Source organism: Cavia porcellus, unplaced genomic scaffold (genome assembly GCF_034190915.1).
Source record: "Cavia porcellus strain 051 isolate PalLab524CR breed Dunkin Hartley unplaced genomic scaffold, mCavPor4.1 scaffold_6, whole genome shotgun sequence".
Lineage (NCBI taxonomy): Eukaryota > Metazoa > Chordata > Mammalia > Rodentia > Caviidae > Cavia > Cavia porcellus.
In genome coordinates, this window is record NW_026947489.1 from 22,415,788 (window position 1) to 22,440,051 (window position 24,264).

The following is a 24,264-nucleotide window of genomic DNA, read 5'->3' on the forward strand; positions in this document are numbered from 1 at the left end:
GCACTGAGCTATATCTCTAGACTTTTTAAATTTTGAGACAGGGTCTCGCTAATTTGTCTAGGCTGGGCTTGAACTTGCCATCTTCCTGCCTTAGCCTCCCAGAGGCATGTGCCAGGATTACAGGCATGTACCACCACTCATAGTGCTAAGACATTTTATAATCATTTTATTCTCTTGCTAAAAAATACTTAGCTTTGTGCAGTGACAGTATCATAGCCAATGAAGCTTATCCAAGATACAATTATTGCTAATTAAAAAGCTTTGAGGATTCTCTTCAGACTGAAAGGCAGTATCACCTTTGTTGGCCTGGTAACTGTGCTCCACAATTTAGCTACAAGGTGCTGATCTACTTTCCACCCTGCTGTATGGGTTCCACATAGACACTGCCTCTTTGTCTTTGTGCGTGTCACTTCCCTTTCCTCTCCTAGGTGGAACACAGCCTCCCCCAAAGCCTAGCTTACCCCTTACCATCCTCAACAAATCCACACCCACTCTTTCAGTCTCCTATATTACTGTTGGAGAAAATATGTATTTGGTGGGTACCAATAATGCCTTTGATCTCAAACCTTTATTTCTTAAGGTAGAAATCATAAAGATGATACAAGGTATACACTAGGCATCAGAAATGTGAAAATTGAGTGGGTGTGGTAGTGCATGCCTATAATTCCAGTACTCAGAAGTCTGAGGCAGGAGGATCACTGTAAGTTTGAGACCAGCCTGGGCTACATAGTAAAACTATCTCAAAAAAAAAGTCTGAAAAATGGAGATAAGCATCTACTATATGTCAGACCTGTCCTGGTGAGCCTGTACTCTCATGCCATTTCAGTAACAATCCTGGAAGGCAGATGATATTATCTACCATCTTGCAGCTGGAGAAACTCAGGATCAGTCCTAGAAGAGCTGAAAATCCAAGGTCACACACCTGACATGGCAGGTCAAGGTCACAGCCAACTCACTGATGCCAAAGCTCAAGGTTCTATGTGCTTCTCAGGAAACAAGGCATGAGCCCTGAGTGCCCCAGGAAACAGAATATTTCTGAGTATTTTTGGAAGGGCGGGGTCTAGGAAAAAAAGCCCCAAATGGCTTGAGCTAGGAGGAAATGGGACCTGGCCTACAGGCTTGGGCAGGCATCTCAAGTGTCTAAAGAACCTGGAATTAGCAAATGTAGGCACTAATGAGACCTTATGGATTTAGTGTAAACCATTTCCTCTGCCAAGAAAGTCTCACCTAAAGTTGACTTTCTCTGTCTTGTCTCATTATCTTACTTCTTAATCTGACCCTGAGCCAGCAAAATAAAACAGAAGTATTTTCCAGGGAGACATTTCTTCAACTTTAACTATTTGGCTGAATGTTTGTGAAGTGCCGACTGGAACACAACACAGTAGGAGACACAAAAGAAAAAGATACTAGGGAAATAAGAAGGCCCTTATGACATGAAACAGATTAGTATTTCAGCTGGCAACGCCTTGAGGGAGGAAGCACTGAATCTCACAACCTGTGGTTATCTGCCTTCCTTTCTTTTGCAAGGCTGGACGACCCTCTACCCAGAAAAGCATATTTCATGAAGCAGCTCTTCACCACTTTTCTCAGTGCACTGCCAACTTTAGTCATGAAGTCCAACTATACATTGCATTCGAATGAGAAGGAAGTGGTATAATGGTAATATAAGGATTGAACATTGGTAATTCAATGTTGATGTATAAGTTAGCACTTTTAACTTCCTGGTATGTATTAGCAACAAGAAAACACAGTAAATTTCTGAAACTTTGCATTTGATTATTCTAAGGTATTAACAGTTCTGACTTTTGAGTGCTCTTATTTCTTCTAGTCTTATCTAATCTGGTGATTTTCTAAAACCTAAAACCCATGGGCACCAAAAGACCCCACTAATATTATAAGCTTACAATTAAATTTGATAGGAGGAAAACCTAGACAAGGTTTCTTTCTGTTCTTTTCAAAGATTTCAGAAAACTATATTCAGGTAGATGTGAATTATTTCTCTATACTGGAATGACCTCAAGGCAGAAAACACCTTCATTTGTAAACTTGAATTTGCCCTTTAATTCAACAAGCAATTCTGGAATGCCTACTAGGTGACAGCATACAAAGAGACCTGCTGGATACAGAGTCTTAACAAACCACACTGATCCTGCCTGCCTTCTCATGTAGCTGCTCAGTTAGGTAAGCCAAAATGAGGAATAATGAAAAACACAAGCAAGGGAGAGGTGGCCACAGTGGATGGAAACGGAAAAGTCCAAATTACTATGGATTGTCATATGCTCTTCTGCAGCTCCCTCAAGCAGCTCCGCTTCCCTGCGGCCAGCAGAATGCCCCTCATAGCCTTAGCCCATAGCTTCTTGCACTGCCCTCTCAGGGACAGGATGGGAAGAAGGGAGTTGGAGCCACTCAGTACCAGGCAGAATAGGAACAGCAAGAGACGAAACTTGACACAGACATGCAAGAAGGGCATCCCCTGAGACAGACAATGGCTCCCTATGGCAGAAAAGTCAGTTGGTCATCACGTTCCTTCTGGTCAACTCCAGTCTTGCCATGGCTCCTGTCCAGCCACACAAATTTCATGTCTTCAGCTTCCAATAATTGAGAACTCCAAGCCATTATTTCCAACTGCCTGCTGAGGTTCTCTTCTAAAAGTATACCAGACACCCAAGATTGCCCCTAAAATCAAACTGATCATTCCTCCTCTCACCTGCCATCTGCCTTTCTTATGCTCCATCTTATTTAAGGAGGGGCCATTCATCTACATGCTCAATTGGAGTCTCAGAGTCATCCCAGTCTGTTCCCTCTGCCTTGGTCAGCAAGGGGAGTTCAATCCATCAACAACAGGGATCCAGATCCTCACAATTCACAAACTAGGAAGGTCACAGGAGGTAGCCCTCACTTTTTCACCGGACAAAGTAGAGCAGCTCTTCTTTGATGCGAGAGGACATCTGTTGGCCAGCTATCCCCAGGGCCACAGAAGTGCAAAACAAGTCCCACTCGGTCTTTTTGTGAAGGGCTAGGTTATTCTCTTGGCTTCCTGTCTCCATGCAGCAAGTACACTTGGGCAGGGAGCATGGAGGCTGGTCACTTTCTGTCCCATTCTCTCAGCCACCATGTGCTGCCAGGACACAGTGTGCAGGTGGGCCTCTGACTTTCCGTGCAGTTGTGGGGTAAGTGGACTTGGAGCCCACTTCATAGAACCCATCAACCTAGATACATTCTTGGGTCAAATTTAATGTATAAAACTTCTCAAGTGTGGTTCTACTGAATGTCTCAACCATGTCCTTACTGTTACTCTCTGTCCTCTTGTCTCTCAAATTCTAATTATGTCCTTGAAGTTTACATATTAAAGTTAAATTTTAAGAGGTAGGTATATGACTGGGATGTTTGAGTCTTTTTATTTTCCTGTTTCTCTCAGCATGCTGAGTGGCAAATAGGCTGCATGTGTAATATTTTTTTCTTAAAACTCTAAAGATCTTATCCTTTAAGATGATATGATTGTTAAGTAAAAATTAGATATTTATGATCACATAAGTTTTGGAAATCCTGGATTAAAGAAAGGAGGTTTACTTAGTATGACCGGCTTATGTGTTTTATATGTTCTTTGGCTTGTAGTTTAGCTGCTAATCTAAATAAGATAATTAACTTTATAAACATAAATAAATGAAACTAATGCTAGCAAAAAGGGAACAGTGGAGGGAAGGAACTGAGATGTGTTATGTACATGTACTAATTCTCCACAGTGAAAGTAATCATTATGTACTGCAAATAAAAAAATTCTGTTACAGATAGGAAGTGTCTTACCTATGAGAATTCTCCAAGCACCACAGTGCACAGTGAAGCTCCAAGAGGGAACAGAGAGCACTGTGTTTTTCAAATTTAACAGGCTACCCACATCAAGAAATAGTGTCCTACAAGTCTGTGCTTCAAAATTTCAAAGCAAGGCCCACTCCAGAGACGAGGGTCCCCATAATTCTGCCATCTCTTTAGGCCCATTCCCACTAGTGAACCTTCTACTTTGTTGGCAAAGTTCCTTAACATTTATTTTTCTCTTCTTCAAAATACAAATTGGATTTAGAAGACACTGTCAGTGATTATTCTGTTCACCCTCTTCTTTTCCAATGCATTACCACAGGTCTAAGAAAATATTTCATTTGCTGCAACCTTCTTGAAATAATTCAGAAACTTGACAAGATGGTTTTGGGGTGAACTGTATTTGCTGCCCTCAGGAGTGAGGAGTGAGAGGGCTGCTATAGGCATGGGCACCACAGGGAGGTTCACAAGCTTCTACTCTGAGCTCAGAGCCCAGCCTGGCCAGAGACAATCACGGGTGGCTCCACTCCCCGGACCTCACGTAGGGGGCAGGGCCAAGCAGTGGCAGTGTCCTGGTCTTGCTTATTACTGCTTGTGTTATCAGCACAACCCACTGCCCTGGCAATCTGCAGTGCAGCCACCCACTACCAAAGGAATCACTGTGCCCAGCCTCTGTCTGCTGGACTGCCCACTCTAGGAAGAAGCCCAAGTATGTGTGGAACAATGTCTGTTTTATTTGGGATCAGTATATTCCTGGGCTGAACTCTTCTCTAAGTCCATCCTAAAATCATTCCCCATCCAAGAAACAATCATAAACAAGAGAATTTTGTGTACATCTTTTGTTTGCACCAACAGAAATTCAATCCAGTTTTCATACTTCTAAATGATAAAACTTAATTAAATGTGAAAAGCAATAAATTTTTTTTGAAAAGCAATAAATTTTAACAACTTACTTTACAACACACAGAATGCAGGTGAAGAAAGAAAAGGATTCGATTCGCCCCTTCTAAGCTCTACTGAATAAATAACATCTTTGGTGTACAATCACCCCATATTTATATTTCAGTTGGAGCACATGGTTTCTTTATTCCCGAAAGACTCACTGCCCATTTGTGGGAATCCATGGGCCAAAGAACTTTCTCTGCATTGATATTCAGTGCCAGGACCCCAATTAGGGGCTTAACAGGAGATCACAGAGAAATGGCTCATGACCTATGAGTCAGACTCATACTCTCTGGCAAATAGCTTTATCTGTGTATTCATTTGAAGGTGAGGAGGTTCCCTTCAGGCTCCTTTGCTGTTCCCAAGTCTGGCTTGAGCAGACCCTCCTGTGTGCCCACTCCCACACCAACATGTCGTGGTCTCTATTACCGTGTGTGAGATCACCATTGGCTTCAGCCTCTTCCCTTAGGCAAGCAGCCCAGGAAGACAGGGACCATGGCAGTCTGCTGTTATGTCTACAAGGTCTCAGACAGCTGCCTAGCTGGTAGTAGATACTTTGTGAATTGTTTTTAAGTAAATGAACAACTCTTTTCTCTTTTCTTCAATTTCTCCATCTTCTACTCTTCATTAATAAAGTTGTATGTGTGTATATACCTATATTTAGGCTATACTTACTTCAAAAAGTATCTGTGATGGCCATGTATACTTTTTATATGCTGTATATACAATATAGTAAAATACATACAAGAGCTTTGACAAGAGAAAGAGGAAACTGAAAAATTGAAAAAAGCATACTGTTAAATCAAGAAAAGAAACACTGACTTTAGTTTGAAAATTCCAAGCAATTGAGATAAAGGTGAGTTAACTGAATTTCCCTAATTCCCTATTACTTTTTGTACTGTGTCCAAGTTACCACACATTCCAAAAAGGAATTCTCAAGATGACTTACCACTTTCATTCTCCCTGAAAATGGCTACAGAAAGTACAAAGCTGCAAGGCAGGTATTTCTGTGGACCAAACACTGTGGCATGAGAGAGGGAGGAATCAGTTATCCCCAGATCCTCATCCTCACCTCAGAAAGAACTTCAGGGGTTTCTCTGTGCGCCCCTATCATTCCTCACATGGAGTCTCTGTGTCAACAGCCCTTATCACGCCAAGGGAGTGAACAGTGTGGGCTGTCAGGGGGTCTGGACCAAGACCACAGCAGCAAGACCCTGAGCAAGTCACTTGGATTGTCAGTTTTCTCATGGGAAGATGAATGTTAACAAAATAAATGACTCAGTGAGCTCTGAGGACCAAATGACATATCACTTGCTCAATGCAGTGCTTGTCATGGGTAGGTGCTCAGTAACATCAGTGCCATCCTCCACTTCCTGGTCTCTAGGCTATGAAGCCAGCTTTGCCATCATTGCCAAAAATGTAGTCTCTGCAGGGTGAGGCGCCACACCTTGTCCTCCTTTCTCCACCCTACTGTGGGTTGACAAGGGTGAAGTGAAAGTGAAGTGTCCCTAGCATACCTCTGGGCCCTCTCCCATGACACCCAGCTCAATTCTGTGTCTCCAGCACCTCAGCTCTACACCTGTCACACATCAATGATCCCGTCCTCACCCCACCATCCTACTCCTCTGCTTCCTAACAAGCAACGGTTTAATGAAACTGTCAGATGAATTTGTCGTCTCCTTTTCTTTATTGCTCTCAGCAACATAGTTCAGTGTCAAGTACAGATCACTAGATCAGAATTTCTCTAAATTCCAAGTTTATATTTTGGTTGTCATTTATTAAGTTTGAAATTCTACAAATAGAAAATTATAAGAGATTTCACCTTTTAAGTTACCAAAACCAGGTTAGCAAGTCAACAGAAATAAAAATAAATCACAAATCTGTCTATCTGTTTTTGCTTAATAGAAAAAATCTAACTTGATTCAATGTTAGGCTTAACTCTGACTTTGCTGATTTCTGATGATGTTGAAATGTCTCCTGATAGAGGTAAATTACACATTTATATTCAGTTATCTCATTAAACTCAGCTTTATCAAATTGTTTCATAAAGCAAAGACCCACAAGAGTCTTTCCAAATTTGGCCATAGAGATGTTTCTGGTTTTGAGCTCATTTACTTTTATTGTCTCTATTCATCAGATAAAATGAGGATATTGAGGCCACAAGAGAAGTACAGGGATGATAAATCCTAAAAACCCTTCAAACACTCAAAACTTATGCTGCCCTCAGATAGTAAAAAGGATATCTGTCGCCCTGGCTTGTCTGCAGGCCTTCGGTGCAGCGGGTGGAAGCGATTTCTGGCTGGTCTCTCCACCAGCCCGTGGTGCCTGGTCCCACGGACATTGTCAGCCTGGTGAAATGATGGCTGCAGAAGAAAGAGAAAAGAGTTAGTCTCTAACCACAAAACTGCCACTTACTCTCAAGAACAACCACTGGTAACAACAGATGAAAAGACTCAATTTACAATTCTATTGTGTATTAGTGTGCCGTAGGTCAAGAAAAATAATACAGCATGTAGCAGTTTCTATATAATTACAGAATAATTTAAAAATAGCCTTTAGTGTATTAAGATGAAAGAATGACACATAAAGTTGATACAGAGCTAAGCAGTGCTGAATGCAGGGGAACAAGTCTGTAATCCCAGCACTTTGGTAAACTGAGGTTGGAGGATTATAAATTCAAGCCCAGCCTGGGCAATTTAGCAACCTAGTGAGACTCTGCCTCAAAGCAAAACTTTAAAAAGGTCTGGGAGGGCCAGAGATTTATCTCAGTGGCACAAGCACTTTCTGGCAAGTGGAAGGTCACAAGTTCAATCCCTGGTACCAAAACAAAAAAAAGGGCTGGGATATGGTTCAGAGCAAAAGCCTAGTGTTTAATCCCTAGTATTGAAAAAAAAAAAAGAAGTTATCACCATTAGGATGAAGAACTGGGGGCGGGGGGAGCGCTATGGATTCATATACCAACTCCCAAAAACTAGGAAAAATATTTGAAATATAAAAGAGGTGTATTTAAAATAGAAATAAGCTGGCAACCTATTAAGTGTACACAGTGTCCTTTAAAAGTTTTGACTGGATTCACAATGTTAAAATTCAGATTTGAGAAACAACATATGTACATGAGTATGTGTATGCATATATATGTAAAAAATAGTTAAGATAGTTATACTACTGATTTCTCTGAGTTCACTGAAGAGAAAGATTTGTACTGATATTGTTCGGACAATTGAATTCAGATGTCTTAAGCTCTGGGTGAGTGATTTGGGGATGCAAATGTGCAATGTATGTACCATTATTGTCCCCAATTGATGTATTTTGAAATTTTTAGTTTTTTTTCTTTTTCTCCTGGATATAAAATGGATTTGGAAACAAAAATAAAATATAATTAAATTCAGATTTGAGGCTCCTAGGGAAAAATCCAAACAGCCTGGCCACAATGGTCTACATTCCCACATGACAACAGCTGCTCCTGGAGAGAGGACATTCTCCTGTTTTGCTGTTTTGTTTTGAGTTTTGGTGGTAGGGGTTGAACCCCATGCCTCACACATCCTAGGCAAGCACCACTGAGTTATATACCACAAGACCTTTTAAAAAATTTTCACTATGAGAGAGGGTCTCACTAAGTTGCCAAGTGAGGCTGGACTCAAAACTTGCAATCCTTCTGCCTCACAGTCTCTGGAGTAGCTGGGACACAGACATGTACCACTATGCCCAGGTTCACTCTCCTGTTTTTAATACTTTACACCCAGATCACTTCATTGACTCATGATGTTAGACTTCTGAGTTTGCAACCCTTGAGTTAAGGAGGAGAAAAAGGACACTACCCAAATGCAAGTGGAAAACATGTAACTCACTGTTTCCCAAAGGTACAATGGAGATATAAATACATTTGAGATAAGGTCACACAAATCCAAAATCCTTTCTTCATACTTATTAGTGAAATAAATAAGACACACATATAAACATTGTATTGTTTCATTAATGTGAGAAGCTGAAAGAAAAAACATATGTATGTGTATATATGTGTGTGTATATATAAAAAATAGGTAAGATAGCTAGACCACTGATTTCTCTGAGTTCACTAAAGGGAAAGATTTGTGCTGATACTGTTCAAACAAATGAATGCAGGTATCTTGTGCGCTGGGTGAATGACTTGGGGATAAAAATGTACAATGTATGTACCATAGTTGCCCCTGATGGATGTGCTTTGAAATTTTGTTGTAGTTTTCTTTTTTTTCTTCTTCTTTCTTTTTAGCCTTAAAATAAAATGGATTTAGGAAAAAAAAAATCCTTTGTTTTAACAGGGCATGTGGTACATTCTTGACATTTTTTAGACTGAATCATAAAAGGCTGCCTTTTTAAAAATTAATTTATTTTAATTTAAAAGGTTGCATTTCTAGAACCTTGTCATGGTTCTAGAAATGAATTCTAGGTTGGGCTATTAAATATCACATAACTGGGTGACATATATACAACATTATGTAATAGATGTGTTTGTTAAATATATGCAAACATATTTTTCTCTGCTCTCCTGTTTTATTAAGGTACAATTTATTAAGGTATAAGGTAAATAATATTTGTATCTGTTTATGGTATACAATGTGATATCTGATATCTCTATATATTGTGAGATGAACAGATCCAGTGAATTAACAATTCTATATGCATATAAACTTTTTAAAACAAATTTTAAGTAAATTGAGTCATATACAAAATAGCTAGCTTTCTATGACTAAGTACATTTTTATAGAGGAGCCTCCTTTAGCTACAAACTGATCGCTAATGTTCCTTGATTAAACATATATGGATTTTCCCATATTGGATTTCGGAATTACTTTTATTTCACTAGGCAATTTAGTTTACCAGTTCCAATCTTCTTGCTTACCAGGCAAGTACTTGAGCCACTGAGCTAAATCTCCAGCCCTAAAATAGTGATAATTTTAAAAGACAGACGCCTTTGTGCTAAGAAAAAAAAAGACAGTTTTCTATCAACTTAATATATTCAGTATAATAATCTTAAAGGTACTTGAAAACACAGAAGTTTTACTGCGGTATTTTAAAGAATGGTTACTATCATAGCAAGAGGCATTATGGTAACCATTGTTGATCACCTTGTATTTTGTTTTTACATTATGTATTATGTCCATCCTTTTGATTTGACTGACTCTGTCCTATTATGTCACATTTGGTTTTACTTTCTTCAAAAAAAAAAGTAATAAGAACTGTGGGAGTAATAAAACCCAAAATGTATAATTGTCATTGTACAAAAGAAAGGAAAAGAAAGTGCTCTAAAGGATATAACTACATATATATTTAAGTGTATAAGATAGATATCATATTACTGAGTTTTGTTGGATCATTGAACAAAACTGTTTGCAGTCTCACTGTTTGAAAGTTCCCTCTATATGCTTTAATTTTGTAACTTGAACAACTATTTCTAAGATGACAATATGTAATTAACAATTGTAATTAACAAATGTAATTAACAATATGTAATGTGATTGCCTACTGTTTAGTTTTTCTGAAATTCTGTATAACTTGTACCCTTTTTCTGTTTTTTTTTTTCTTTTTTCTCCTTAAATAAAATTAAAAAAAAAAAAAAAAAAAGAATGGTTACTATCATCAGCTCCAGCAGGCCAGCCTACAGGGAACCTGGGTGAGGGCCTTCAAGACGGGGTCTCCAAAGTAGAGAGTTCTTGAAATGTCACCTGGATTTCTGAAGATGCCAGAATTTTCAGTTTACAATTGCCTCTTTAGCATTAGCTTCTGCTGGCTCAAATCTTATTACTGGGAATAAGAAGGAAATCTCAGCCTCTGCTGCAATCAGTTATTTTCTCCTCTTCCTCACCATGGCACAGTCTCATCCTGTCCCTGTAGTATTTGATATTAATGCAATCCAAACTATATTTGGTGTTAGCTCCCTCAATAACAGGGACCCACCTTGCTCAACAAATGAGTTGGAGCAGTTGTTTCACCAGAGAAGCACCCCAAGTAAAGAGGCCAGAGCTATCCAGGCATGGTAGCACATGTCTATAATCCCAATTATGTGGGATGTTGAAGTAATTGGATTACAAATTCAAGCCTATCTTAGGTAATTTAGTCTCCATCTCAAAATAAAGTAAGAAGGGCTGGGGATATAGATTAGTGCTTCTTAGCTTCAAACCCCAGCGCCAAAAAAATATAATACAGTAAAAATGAGGTCACATCTGAGGTTGTAGCTCAGTGGTAAAGCACTTTTGCAGCATGCACAGTACCCTTGCACCACAAGAAAAAGGAAAAAGATGCTGGGGATTTAGCTCAGTGGCACAAGCGTCTGCCTGGAAAATGCAAGGTCATGAGTTCAATCCCCAGTACCAAAAGAGAGAGAGAGAGAGAGAGAGAACAGAAAAAGAGTGAAGAAGCCCCGGTTCAGCAATACAGCGACCTAATTTTGTGTTCTACTCCTATCAGCTTTCACTCTGATTTACTGAGAGCTAAAATTCTATTATTTAAAAATGTATTGTTAACTCAACTTACTTACTCTCTCGCTCTCTCTTTTTTTCTTGTGACAGGGATTTGCTAAGTGGTTCAGACTGATCTTGGACACACTACCTAGCCAGGCTGGCCTGGAACACTCATCAGTCCTTCTGTCTCAGCCTCCTAATTGCTGAGATTACTGGTGTGTGTCACACAACCAGCTCTAATTCCTTCCTTGAAGGTTGTTGGGAAAATGAAATCATGCATGTGAATCTGCCCTGTCCTAAGGATACCTAGACACTGGGAGGGAGAATGGATGGCCAGGCTGTAACACATTGGGAAGCTTCATATTAAAGGTCACCCTCAGTGATCTTTTGTACTCAGAGGAGCAGCACTGTTAAGGGCTTCGCCAGAACACAGAGCTCCAAAATGTGTTCAGGGGACCTATATCTGTATTAGGTCCCACCTGTTTCTCAGGCTATGTCACCTCTTTGAACAGTTACAGCCTAAGCAAATGGCTGTTTAAAAAAAGCTGAATGGGCCCCATGACTTGATGTGGTTATTGGCTTACTAGGACCCACCTTACCTTTTACCCTGCCAACAGGCCTGAACAGATGTGCCTTCTGAAGCCTCAGTTGCAGAAGGAGAAGAATCTGAGGACAACTTTGGTGGGTGCTCAGAAGCTACTGACATACAAGTGGAGGAGAAGTGTTGAAGGTCCAAGAGTTACTGGATTAGTTGTCACTGCTGCAAAGCTGGTTCACAGAATAGAGATGGCAGAGAGATATGCACTGAGAGGGAGCCCTCACTGTTCTGGAGGGGCAGCAGGGAGACATAAATGTAAAAGAGCCTGCAAACTGGCACCTACACAATGTAGTTTAAAAAAATACCGTGAACATTTAAATATGGGAAATTTTCTAACAGAAAAAGACACCTTGCCACTAATCTCCCTCAAAGTCCTCTCCCTCACTTCAAACACACTTAGCCTTTTAGTCTTGCTATGTTCTAAAGCATTATATAGTTTATGTTTACAGCAATTTCTGCCAAGCTAAAACACTGCAGTGAGTTCTCCTACACCTCATGCACCAGACCTGGAACCGTAGGACACCTGCCTCTCCCCGACAGTAAAAATGACCACAAAAGGTAAACATCTGGAATTCATTCAGGACATGAAGGCAGACATAACAGCACAACTAAGACAATCAAAAAGAGGACTCCCAGAATGACAATGTGTCTCTTACTATAATATATATTTTTTTAAAACCGTAGTTTTGGGGTTGGAGGTTTAGCTCAGCAGCTAAGCACCTGCCTTGCGAGCAGGCGGTCATGAGTTCAATCCCTGGTACCGGTAAAAAAAAAAAAAAAAACTACCCTAGTTTTTCATCACACTTTCATACAGTTTTAGGAGGGCCTTGGGCTCAAGCTCTAAAAAGCCCTATCTTGGGTCAGAACATGAAAGTCAGACATTGATGAAGAGTAGAGGCCTCTTCGGTATACAGGCTGAGGCAGGAGAATCACTTCAAGTTCAAGGCCAACATGGACTACACAGTGAGTTCAAGGCCAGCCTAAATTATGAAAACCCAATCCCAGGTCTGAACATGAGAACCAGACACCAATGATAATGTTTACCTTTCACGAAAGTCTTTTTGACTTTAGGGCACAGCCAAAAGTTGCCTGGTGCCAGATCCAATGAATAAGATGGAAGAGGATTCACTATAATGTTTTTAAGAGCTAAAAACATTCTATTGGATGAAACTTGACATCAGCATTTGCCACATTTTTGATCACAGCTCATAAAGGCATTCAGAACAGAGTGCTTCAGAAGTGTTCTTTCACAACTGCTTCAGAAAGTGGCAAGAATGAGTGGAGATCCAGGTCCTATTAGGGATTGCGTCTACCAGGAGCTCTAGGCTTCTGTCTGGAAATCCACATCTATGCCTTCCAGGAGACTCATACTTTCTGCTTCACTTCAGAAAGTGTTCTGCACCATCATTTATGGCCTGTTCACCCTGCTGGCCATCTGGAGGCCCAGACTCCACCTTTCCCTGACTTGGGCTATGAGCCAGTCTTTTCTCAGCTCAGCAATCAGGTCACCCTGGAAGCAGCTGGTCCTGGACTGCCCAAGGCTCTCGCCTGCACCTCCAAGCACTGACCTACACTCTAGGCTGCTGCCACTCCTGTGTCATTTTATGCTGTCACTAATCAGGCATTCCCAGCCTCTATCCCTTCCTTTTTTTGTGCCCAGGGACTCACATGAAGGCCTGTGCTACCTGTAGACTTAGAGAAAAACAATTCCAGGATCAAAAACACTAAACTGGCCAAACATAGATAAAAATCTGAATTCCAGGTTGTTGGAGCTATTGAGGTTGAATACAAGTGCAGGGCTATGGCTTGGCCCAGGCATGGCTGAACTGAAAACAGGGAGACGCCTCAGGGGGCAAGATATGCCACAGCTGAGGACACCTGGAGACTTTCTCCTAGGATAGTTCTCCTTAATTAGCATCATCTGTTGCTTAAATGGGTCCTTGAACTTCTCCCAAGGTCCTGCTCAGGTTTCTGGCATTTTCCACTCTATCTCTTTCCTTGTTTGAATACTAAATAAATACGGGTCACACAAAGATATTGTCTGTCTCAGCCACCGAGTTAAGAACTCTGCAGAGGGTTTTGGTCCTCCTGGAGCCCTAAAGATCATACCACTTGCCTCATTCATTTGGGCCTTCACCATGCACTCATTTGGGAAACTAGGGATCTAGGCACAGACCCCAATACCAGGTAAATTGTGATTTCTCTCACCATGAATACTTAGAACATTATTCAGAATTCTTGAACATTTTTCCTCCTCCATGTTGCCCCTGCTATGCTGGTTGTATGAGTAGATGCTTGGTCTGCCTTGAGCTGTCCAGTACTACTACTCCCAGACATCAAGGGGAAGAATATTTGTACACAGGCTACAGGGATGTGACCCTTAGCTTGCCTACGGTATTGTTTAGTTAATTTGTATTTGTTGTTTTGTCAGGGAGCATTATCTTTTTGAGACAGGGTCTCAGTCTGCAGTTCAGGCTGGCCTCAAACTTGCAGCCATCCTCCTGCGTCAGTCTTCCAAGTGCTGGGATTACAAAATTCTTTAATTTGTATCTTATTTTCGTTTGTCTGTTGTTATTTTGCAGTAGCAGTTGGTATTGTACCCAGGGCTTCTACACTGAGTTACAGTCCCAGTCTTTTTTGTATTGAGATAGGGTCTTGCTAAGTAGCTAAACTATGCAGATTAGGCTCAAACTTCTGATCCTCCTGCTTCAGTCTCCCAGAGTTAGAGGATTACAGGCATGTGCCACCACACCTGGCTTCAGTTTATTTCCTGGCAACTGGGTGAATGACTGGCCCTGAATGACTAAAAAGATTTCTGAGGGGGAATAACAGAAACATAACAAGATCAAGAGTTACAGCAGGTCTCCTGAATAAGGTTTCTTTATTCATATGCAGGCTATGGTTAATAGATGTTGTAGGCATCCTTTTTTAAATTGGGGAGGTGACAAAAGTAACCAAGGAACAATCATGCCTGTCATGGAAACCCCACAGGAGGTCATCACAGTGATAACCTGTACCACCCCTCCAATGGAAGGGAGTGAGGAAGACCCTGTAGGATAAAAAGGATCCTGTTAATTTACTTCCTTGGCTCCTTGTTAGGAAGCCATTTGAATTCCACTTTATAAACTGAGTGGAATGAAAAAGAACTTTGTGGTTTGGTTGAGACATTATATATTTGGAGCATGGTGGGGAACTGACTCTATAAATACTTGACAAATCTCCAGAAGCCACCTCTCCCATGCCTCCTGTCCCACGCTTTCTTTACTCTGTGCAGGGTCAGAGTCTGACCACTGCTGGTACTTACAGATGATAGACAGACAGCCACAAATGCCAGATGATGGGTCTTTGGCTCCCAAAACTCTCACAAAGTTCCCAAGTGTTCTGACAGCTGAGTCAGGCTTCCTCCCAGGGACTGGCCAGGGCTCTTTTGGGGGGGGGGGGCTCTAGTTCAGTTTCGCAGGGCTTATTAGGCTCTTGGAGCCCCAGAACAACTGGATGGATATATTTTTTTCAAATAGTGGTCGAGTCTTTTTTGGTCTACTGACCTTGGAATCCAGTATTCTGCAAAAGCTCGTGAGGCAAGAATGGAAAGAGCTAAGGGCAGAGTAGTCCAAAGGAGTTATCAGCACTCACTTCATCAGTGGACCATGGGCTTGTCATCATGCTGATGTCCCTTGTCGTGCCCCTTCCTAGTCCTTATTTTCAAATGATATATGAAAGGGAAAGAAAGTTAATTAGGTAAACCAAGCTCAAAGATTATTCCAGAAAATGACACCAATAATAATGTTTAGGGCTGAGTTTTGTTTTAGGTAGCTAAGATCAAACTTAAACCAATCAGAGCAATCACAGAGAGTGAGGCAAATAAGAAATCACAAAACATAAAGTATGTTGAGTGTGAGAGGTCTCCAGTTCATGCTGCCAGCTCCCATACTGGAAGAAGTGAATGAAAAGAAGGCTGTCTCCCCACACAGGAAGAGATGAATGAAAAGTGGCCCCCTGAGGCTTCTCTCTTGGAGAGGCAGAGTGACCCCTCCTTAGCTGAGCAGGCTGTATGCAGTGACATCTCTGACCTTTCCCTCCACATTCTTGCCTCCTCACCCACACAGTGTCTGCCACACAGTAGGCTTCAACAAGCACGTTTCACAGTGGCATGTGTGTCCCCCAGAATGTGAGCGGACGAGTGTAGGGTATAGAGAAAAGACAAGTTCTGATCCCATTTCATTTACTATTTAAATACAATAAAATGGTATGTGTCTATAATTTGTACTCCAACATATGCAAAACTCCTTTTTACTATTATGGTGTATAATCAAAAAATTTAAATGGCAAAGTGCTGATAATTATTAAAACAGGCTTTACTATGCTAGACTTTCTATGTTTTGGACAACTAAAATTTTTCATAATAAAGTTCTCAGGGATGACCATGGGTAGGTACAGCAGGGGACAATGCAGACCCTGAGTACTAAACCACTTTCCTGTCTTTCAGGGCCTGCTGCCCAGTCCCCCAGAAAAGGGCAAGTCCAAAGCAGCCTGTTCCACCCCCACCTTGGCCTGGTGAAGCGGCCTTTGGCGGCATGGAGTTCCCCTTTTAACTGATGCTACTGCTGCTGACTGTAGACACTTGCTCTGCATAAAGGTGCTCTGCCCACTGACTTCCTCCAGAGGCAGCTCATTTGTTGCTTTTAAGGTAATGGAAAGAACTATGGAAGAAGAATTGGTTTTTGATAAACCAACTGAACTAAGACATGGCAGGATAGGAGGGATTGGACCCAGAAGCCAGTTAAAAGGAAGGTGGAGGGGAGGGAGAGGAAAGCCATAGCATCCCAACACCCAGATGGTCCAGGAGGAAAAGAGTCAAAGCACTGCTTTAGGAAATGGCGCAGGGCACAACAAGGGGCCCACTCTGTTCCCCTTACTGCAGCATTCTAAACCACACCAGATTCACCGCCAAGATTAAACCTGGTGAGACACTTCACCGAGTTGAAGAGAGATTGGTGCTTTAGATTAAAAGGGGGAAGTAGACGAAAGGAGAATGGCAAAATGTTGAAAATACTTAAACTAGTGATGCATATACATATGGGGTTTCTTTATTTTCTTCTTTACTTTGGGATGTATTTTAAATTTACAAATGAAAAGCTTATTTAATTTAAATGATGCCATAACAAATTAACGGTACTTTTTTTCAGCTTTAACCCAGTGAGTTCAAGCCAGAAGCTAAAAATAGAGATAAAGGCCAAGTTTTCAACCATGGAATCAACAAAACAGCTTTATAACCCACCCCCACACACACACTGTTAGTCTTTAAAAAACAAGATTAAGTTTATAATTTCACAAAGGTGCTAGAAAAATACTAGAGAAAAAGTGTCTGGAAAAAATAAAATAATCTGGAATATTTAGTTAGATATAATAATAACACATGATAATTCTAAATAAAGCATGTTGGGTTTTAAAAAATTCACATCCTGTTTTTGATTTAAAAGACCATGGGTTACTTTTCCTCATCTGGCTCCTTGCTCATGAGAAGACATAGTGTCCTGTTTCACTGGACTCACACAGGCACAAGGCAGGAACGACCTTCCAGGTCAGCCACACCAACTACCAATGCTCATCTAGCGTGGGAACAGACTACGTTCCCAGCAGGCACTGTGTGTTCACACAGCCATGCTTCAGGTAGGTTCTGCTCCATACTGAACTGTAGTGTCCTTGAAGCATCTCCTGAGGCTTCAACCCAGATAGGAGTTGCTAAAAACTCATCACCAAAAGATCATTCATTCCCATGAGGAACCAGGCTACCAAAAGTAGGAGACTTGGTCCATGGAACCACACTTCCCACTGAATTTGAATCAGAGCTACAAGTGATTGTGGTTACTTGCTTAAAAACAAAATGAAGCTGGCTTTGGCATTCCATTGGCAGGGGCGCTAGGGAGGGAATCACTTCTTATCTGCAAGGCCCCACTCCTGGAACAGACAATGGAGGGAAACTGACTACTCCATCTGGTGAGCTGGTGTGTGCACTATCAGCCTGGGCCTCCCATTAGGATGGGTTAATGTGGCACAGGCACAGGCAGCACTGACAGCTTGTTTGTGACCATCTCAGCAAGGAATGGACATGCCCCACTTTCTTGGCTGGCAACTGGAAGGCAATCCTAGCAGTCCCGCCTCCACTGGCTTTACTTTGAGAAGACAGAGGATCACACCCTAACCCCAGAGCCCTTGGAGTCTGTGAAGCTACTTAGCCTTCAGGAATAGAGCTAAGAATTGATCTTTATAGGTTTCTCAGAGGTCCTCACTGGTGATAGCGGCTTAGGTATAGCTCAGGCAAGGGCTCTCATAAGTGGAGTTAGGCACCGTTACTAGTAGCATCCTAACTAAACAGATTCCTTAAGTTAGAGGATTTACTTTACATAGTACACTTAAAATGGACAAGGAGAAATAATTATATGACAAATTGGGTATTTTGTGGGATTTTAATTGCTTTGCTCTTGTGTGTTTTTCTGTTAGTTTGTTTGGGGTGCTGAGCACTAAACCATGGTATTGTATGTGCTAAGGAAGTGCTTGGCCCTAGCCACATTCCCAATCTTGTATTCAACATTGTGAAGTCACTTTTCTGTATTCTCTCCATGCTCCATACTGAAGTGTGAAATCAGCATAATAAAAACTAGAGATTAAAAGTAAAATATGATGGTGCATGCCTGTTCTCCCAGCACTTGGAAGGCTGAGGTAGAAGGATCAAGAGTCAAGGCCAGTCTGAGTTCAAGATCAGTCTAGCTACACAATGAGACCCTCTCTCAAAATCTATAAGTAATAAATAAATGTATGTATGTAGGTAGATAAAATATGTTTAATTTAATTGATTGCAATATTTCAAATGTTTACTCTAAAACCACAACAAAACTTAATGGAAAATGCTTTGTAAGTGTTTTTCCTTTTCTGTATATTTTACTTACTAATTCTTGGGGGGAAATTTTGAGGTTCTGGAGCATTTCTGGGAAGTTTTGATGGTAATGGGGAGATTAAAAGTTACAGGATTAACTTTTAGCCATGTGTCATGTTGGGGAGTGGAAATTGGGTGTGACAGTGAATGTCTGGAATCCCAGAACTCAGAAGGCTGAGGTAGGAGGACTGCAGTTGAGTTTGAAGGCAGCCTGAACTACTCAGTGAGTTCAAGGTAAGCCTGAGCTACACAGCAAAACCCTACCTCAAAAAGAAACAAAACAAAACAAAAAACCTTTAGGAGTGCAGAGCCACTGTGAGCTGTCAGCCAAAGTCAGAAAAAGGACTGTCCTCCTTCTCTTTTCCTTCCCCCATAAACTAGCCTTAAAAGCCCATCATACTGCAGTGAACAGTGCTAGGATATTCCCATCCACTGTCCTCTCTGAGACTCATGCTCCATGACTCAGGGCTCAGGCCCTACTAGTCTCTGGGAAAGGAGGATGGAGAAATGGCCAAGGTTCACACCTCACTGGCACCAAGGAAGGGTTCCATTCTTAGAGGCTCCAGGATGCAGAAGAACAGGCAGATCATTGACACTTAGAGCCATTAGTGACTAAGAAAACTAAGGCCATGGCAGTGTGGTAGCACATGCCAATAACTAACTCTAGCCTCAGAAGGTTGAGGCAGGACTGCCTGGAGTATGGGGTGAGCCTTTGGTTGCATAGCAAGTTCAAAGTCAGCCTGCACTCTACTGAGACTTTGTCTCAAAAAACAAACAGACCAAAAGAAAAAAAAAAAAAAAAAAAAAACCAACAAGTAACAAAACAAAACAAAAAATTGGGGCCCTGAGGATATCAACACTTTTAAAGACAACTAACCAGTTTAGATGATGTTATTTTAATTAGTAACACTTTTGCAGTCTTAACAAACTTAAAAATACAAAATTGAATAGTAGTAAGGCAACTTCCAGCCCTTCTTTCTTTCAACCTAGTTCCTACAGCTCAGTGAATAACCAGAATATTTGCTTTTTGCAAATCCTCCAGATGACAATTATGTGTGAATAGCAAATATGAATTTATCACTTCTGTTCCTTTTTTACATAAATGGTGTTGTTTTAATATACCACCATACTTTGCTTTCAACTTGGTCTTGCATTTTCTAAGCCTGACTGCGGTGTCACAGATAATTCACTCTCTAAGTAATTCCACACAAGTATTGGAGTCCTCAACAAAATGAAGTCAAAACTGTCAGGGAACACATGCCCATGCCATGAGATTAGTCATCTCCATACAGATCATACTGGCCAGTGTAAGCCCTTAATTCTTTTCAGGATCACCTGACCTATAGATCAAATGACAGAATGGCAAACATCTTTCTCCTCTCCTGTCTGGCTCTATCCATGTGCACTTGCTTACCAACCAACCTCTCCATGTGACCTTGGGGCAGGAGAGGTCACAGAAACACTCCTGGTGTGTCATTCTATTCCCCTTCACCTGTCTCTCCTTTTCTAAACATCATATTTGGTGCTAAAGGGGCTACTTCCATCCTACCTCTGCTCCCCTAACATTGCTCAAGGTAACTATATTCTTCCCTTGCTACCAAGCTCAAATGCAACTATTCACTCAGAAATTCTTTGACTGCTTGAAATCATCTGCAGTTACTGAAGATCTGTTCTCTTCTAAACGTGTTCTTTTTTGGGCTTCCACTTTTTAGTCTCTGTAGGGTTTCTTTTTTGTGGGTGGTTACTGGGAATCAAACTCAAAACCTCGTGCTTGCCAGGCAGGTGCTGTGCCACTGAGCTACATCCCTGGCCCCATCTCTAGTGCTTCTTTCCAGATTTTTTTGCAGACTGTAAAATCTTGACCAGCCCTTTGATGCTCCAGGCTTTTAGGGCTCTGTCACACAACTGTATCTGTAGCTCAGATCTCTCCAGAGCCCACTGGATGACTCTTGTGGTTCTGCCTGCATACATTCCACACTCAACACCTGTAGAACTGAAGCTGCCATCTTCCTCCAAACCAGCTCTGGCTTGTTTAAGTTGTGGGAATGGCAACACCCAAATGCCTAGCCCAGAGAGTTTCGGGTCACTCCTGAGCAATTACTTCTTGCTCTTGTCCTCCCATCCCAGTCAGCACCAAAGTCTTATCCTCTTGATCTTTTCTATATCTCTCAATCCCACTATAACCTTCAGCTACCCATGTACCCAGCCACTCTCCCCAGATAACTACAACAACCTTGCCACTGATCCTACTTTTGCTTCCTCCAACCTAGTTTCCACACTGTGGAAATCTTCAACACTGCAGGATAATCTTCAATACACCACAGACTTAATCACATCACTTCATGGTGTAAAACCTATTAACAGAATTTTTAGAAAAAGACCCTAGCTGGCTGTGGTGCTGCATGCCTGTAATTCCAGAACTTGGAAGGCTGAGGCAGGAGGATTGCCATGAGTTTAAGGCCAGCCTGGGCTGCACAGTGAGTTCATGGCCAGCCTGAACTACAAAGTGAGACCCTGTCTCGAAAAATAAAAATCTAATAACACGATGGAGTACTATTCTGTCATCAATAAGGTTAAACTCCAGACATTTGTATAAATGGATGCACCTTGAGACCACTATGTTAACTGAAATAAGTCAGACACACAGGTTAAAATACTACATGGTTTCTTTCATATGAGAAATCCAAAGTATAAATGAAGAGTAAAATCCAGGCTAGATAGTAGGAAGTAGGGAGAGCTTTTTCAAATGGAAAGGGTTACAAGAAATGGAGGAAAAAGGAAAGAAGGAAGGGAAAAAGGGTTCAAAAAAGAAAATCAAAGAAAAAATAGAAATAGAGCTTTTTATGGAAAAGGAATTAAGAGAGGGAACAGAGAGGGATGGGAGGAAAAGGAACAAAAAATAATTAAGATGAGTTATGTACATGTGCAATCTCCACACAATAATATGTCCTACAAACACATACTAATAAAAATACAACCAGGCATGGTGGTGCACACCTGTCATCCCAGCCACTTGCGAGGCTGAGGCAGGAAAATTGCGGTAAGTTTGGGGCCAGTCTGGGTTACAAAGTGAGTTCAAGGCTAGTTTGAACTGTATAGTGAAATCCTGTCTCAAAAAGACAAAATAAATTTTAAAAATAAAATAAATAAAAATACATTAATTTTTTTTAAAAGACCTTAACAAGCCAATTTAAAAGTTCATCTGGAGGGCTAGAGACATAGCTCAGTAGCATAAGCGCCTGCCTGGAAAACGCAAGGCCCTAAGTTTGACTGCTGGTACCAAAAGGAAAAAAAGAAAGTTTATCTGGAAAAACAAATATGCAAGAACAGCGTGGGAAAACTGGTGAGAAATAGCATGAAAGAGAATTAACCCTATCTGATGGTTAAAATGTAAGATAAAGCCTCAATAATTCATTAAAATACTGTGATAGTGGTACATGAATAGATCAACAAAAGGGAATAGGAAGTCTCAAAAGATAATCAAACAAATATGAGAATTTAATAATTATAGAGGTGGCATTTTTAGTAAAGATTATTCAAGAGACAGTGTTAGAATAACTGTCCAGCAAACTGAAACTCTTCAGCCAGATCCACGCTCCTCTTACATTAACATAGCTTTTAGTGGATCAAAGATTTTAAATTTTAAAATGAAGACACAGGGCTAGGAATATAGTTGAGAGGTACAGCACTTGCCCACTATGTACTTGGCTCAGTTGGGTTCAGTCCCCAACACAGTAAAAAAATAAATAAAGGCATGAAGTGTTATAAGAAACAAAGGAAGACAATTTCCAAACTATAACAAAAACTTAGAAGCACTAAAAAAGAGGCATAAAATTTTGATCCATAAAAAATTTTACATGAAAAAAAATCTCATCATAAAGAAAGTCAAATGGTAAGTGGCAAACTGGGAAAATATTATGTCAGATCACAAATAAATGGCCACTTTTCCTAATCTACAAAAATCTCCTTTAAAAATCAATAAAAAGGGCTGGGGATTTAGCTCAGCGGCATAAGCGCCTGCCTTGCAAGCAGGCAGTCATGAGTTCGATCCCTGGTACCGAAAAAAAGCAAAAAGACAAAAAAAAAAAAAAAAAATCAATAAAAAAGCTGGAGACAGTGGCACACATTTGTTATCCCAGCTACTCAGGAGGCTAAGGCAGGAAGATCAGAAGTTTGAGGCCAACCTAGGTAACTTGGTGAGATCCTGTTTCAAAATAAAAAATAAAAACAGCTGGAGTATCACTCAGTGGTAAAGCACTTGTCTAGCATGCATAAGGGCATGGATTCAAATCCTCATACCACCCAAAAAATCAGTAAGAATCAGATTATTCATAGTAGAAATAATATAAACAGCTCACAAACATAGGAAGAAGCACCTCCCTCATAAGAAAAATGCAAATTAGAACTGTACACAGACATGACTTTTCATCTATAAGATTAACAAAGTTTGACCAAACCCTGAGCTTGGGAGGATGTGGGCAAACAGGCACAGGTCAGGATGTAAACTGTACAACTTCCAGGGAGGGGAACTGGCAGTGTACGTCAAAATTGTAAATGCATATGCTTGTTGCTCTACCAATTTCTTGTGTAGAAGTTTTCCTTGCAGCTACACTTGAATGTTTGAAATTTTATGTGTGTAAAATGCAATGTAACATAACATATATGTAAACGAGGAACAAGTTGAATAAACTGTGGTAAATTCATATAGAAAACTACTTACAAAAAATGATGCTTTCAATGTGAAAAGAGTAAGATACAGAAATATATATGGTTGTACACCTCCTGGGTAAAAGAACAGGATGAATTATACCTGGTATGACCAAAATATGCAGAACATGTTTAAGTTTTTTTAAAGTTTTATAGTAAAAGACATTGTCATTAATCTCTCTCAAAATCCCACCACCACCATCCTTTTGTTTTGAGCACACTTATCCTATTGTTAGCTGCCACCTTCTTCTCCTTCTTCTCCTGCTTCTCCTCCTCCTTCTCCTTCTACTTTTTGTTTTTTTGAGACAGGGTCTCACTATGTAGTTCAGGTTGGCCTTGAACTCACTTTGTAGCCCAGGTTGGCCTCAAACTTGAAGCGATCCTCCTGCCTCAACCAAGTGCTGGAATTAATGTGCCACCTTCTAAAGCAGCTCTGGAAGTTCTCTTCCCTGAGTATCTTGGCAGTGCATTCTGCTATTGAGTGCCATTCAATGCAAAAGCAGGCTTGTAAAAGCATCATAGAGTGTCTTCCTTCATCTACCTTATTCACTAGATCTGGCACTCTGTGACTTCTGGATCTTCCCCTAAAATCAAAATGCTCATGAAAGGTAAAGGCTTTGTTTTTTGGACTGAGGTTCAAACTCATAACTTTGTGCTTGCCAGGCAGGTAGTGTGCCACTGAGCTAAATCCTGGCTTGTTTTGTTATGTTTTTAAGGTAAACATTTTGAATCAAGCAAGGCAGCCACTGCAATACAACTAAACTTCTCATGAAGGAGGACATTCAGAACTGCTTTAGAAAGTGGCCAGAAGGATGAGATAAGTATGTTTGAAG

General features: G+C 40.8%; 1 protein-coding gene across 4 annotated transcripts in view; it reads right to left on the reverse strand.

The window, feature by feature from the left end:
* Positions 1–24,264, reverse strand: part of Crtc3 (CREB regulated transcription coactivator 3) — a 108,674-nt gene that overhangs the window by 32,631 nt on the left and 51,779 nt on the right. For all 4 annotated transcript variants that reach the window (XM_063250070.1, XM_063250069.1, XM_005006266.4 and 1 more), the window contains exon 3: positions 6,999–7,118. In XM_063250070.1, the coding sequence (XP_063106140.1) occupies positions 6,999–7,118 (120 nt within the window). The remainder of the gene's footprint in view (positions 1–6,998; positions 7,119–24,264) is intronic.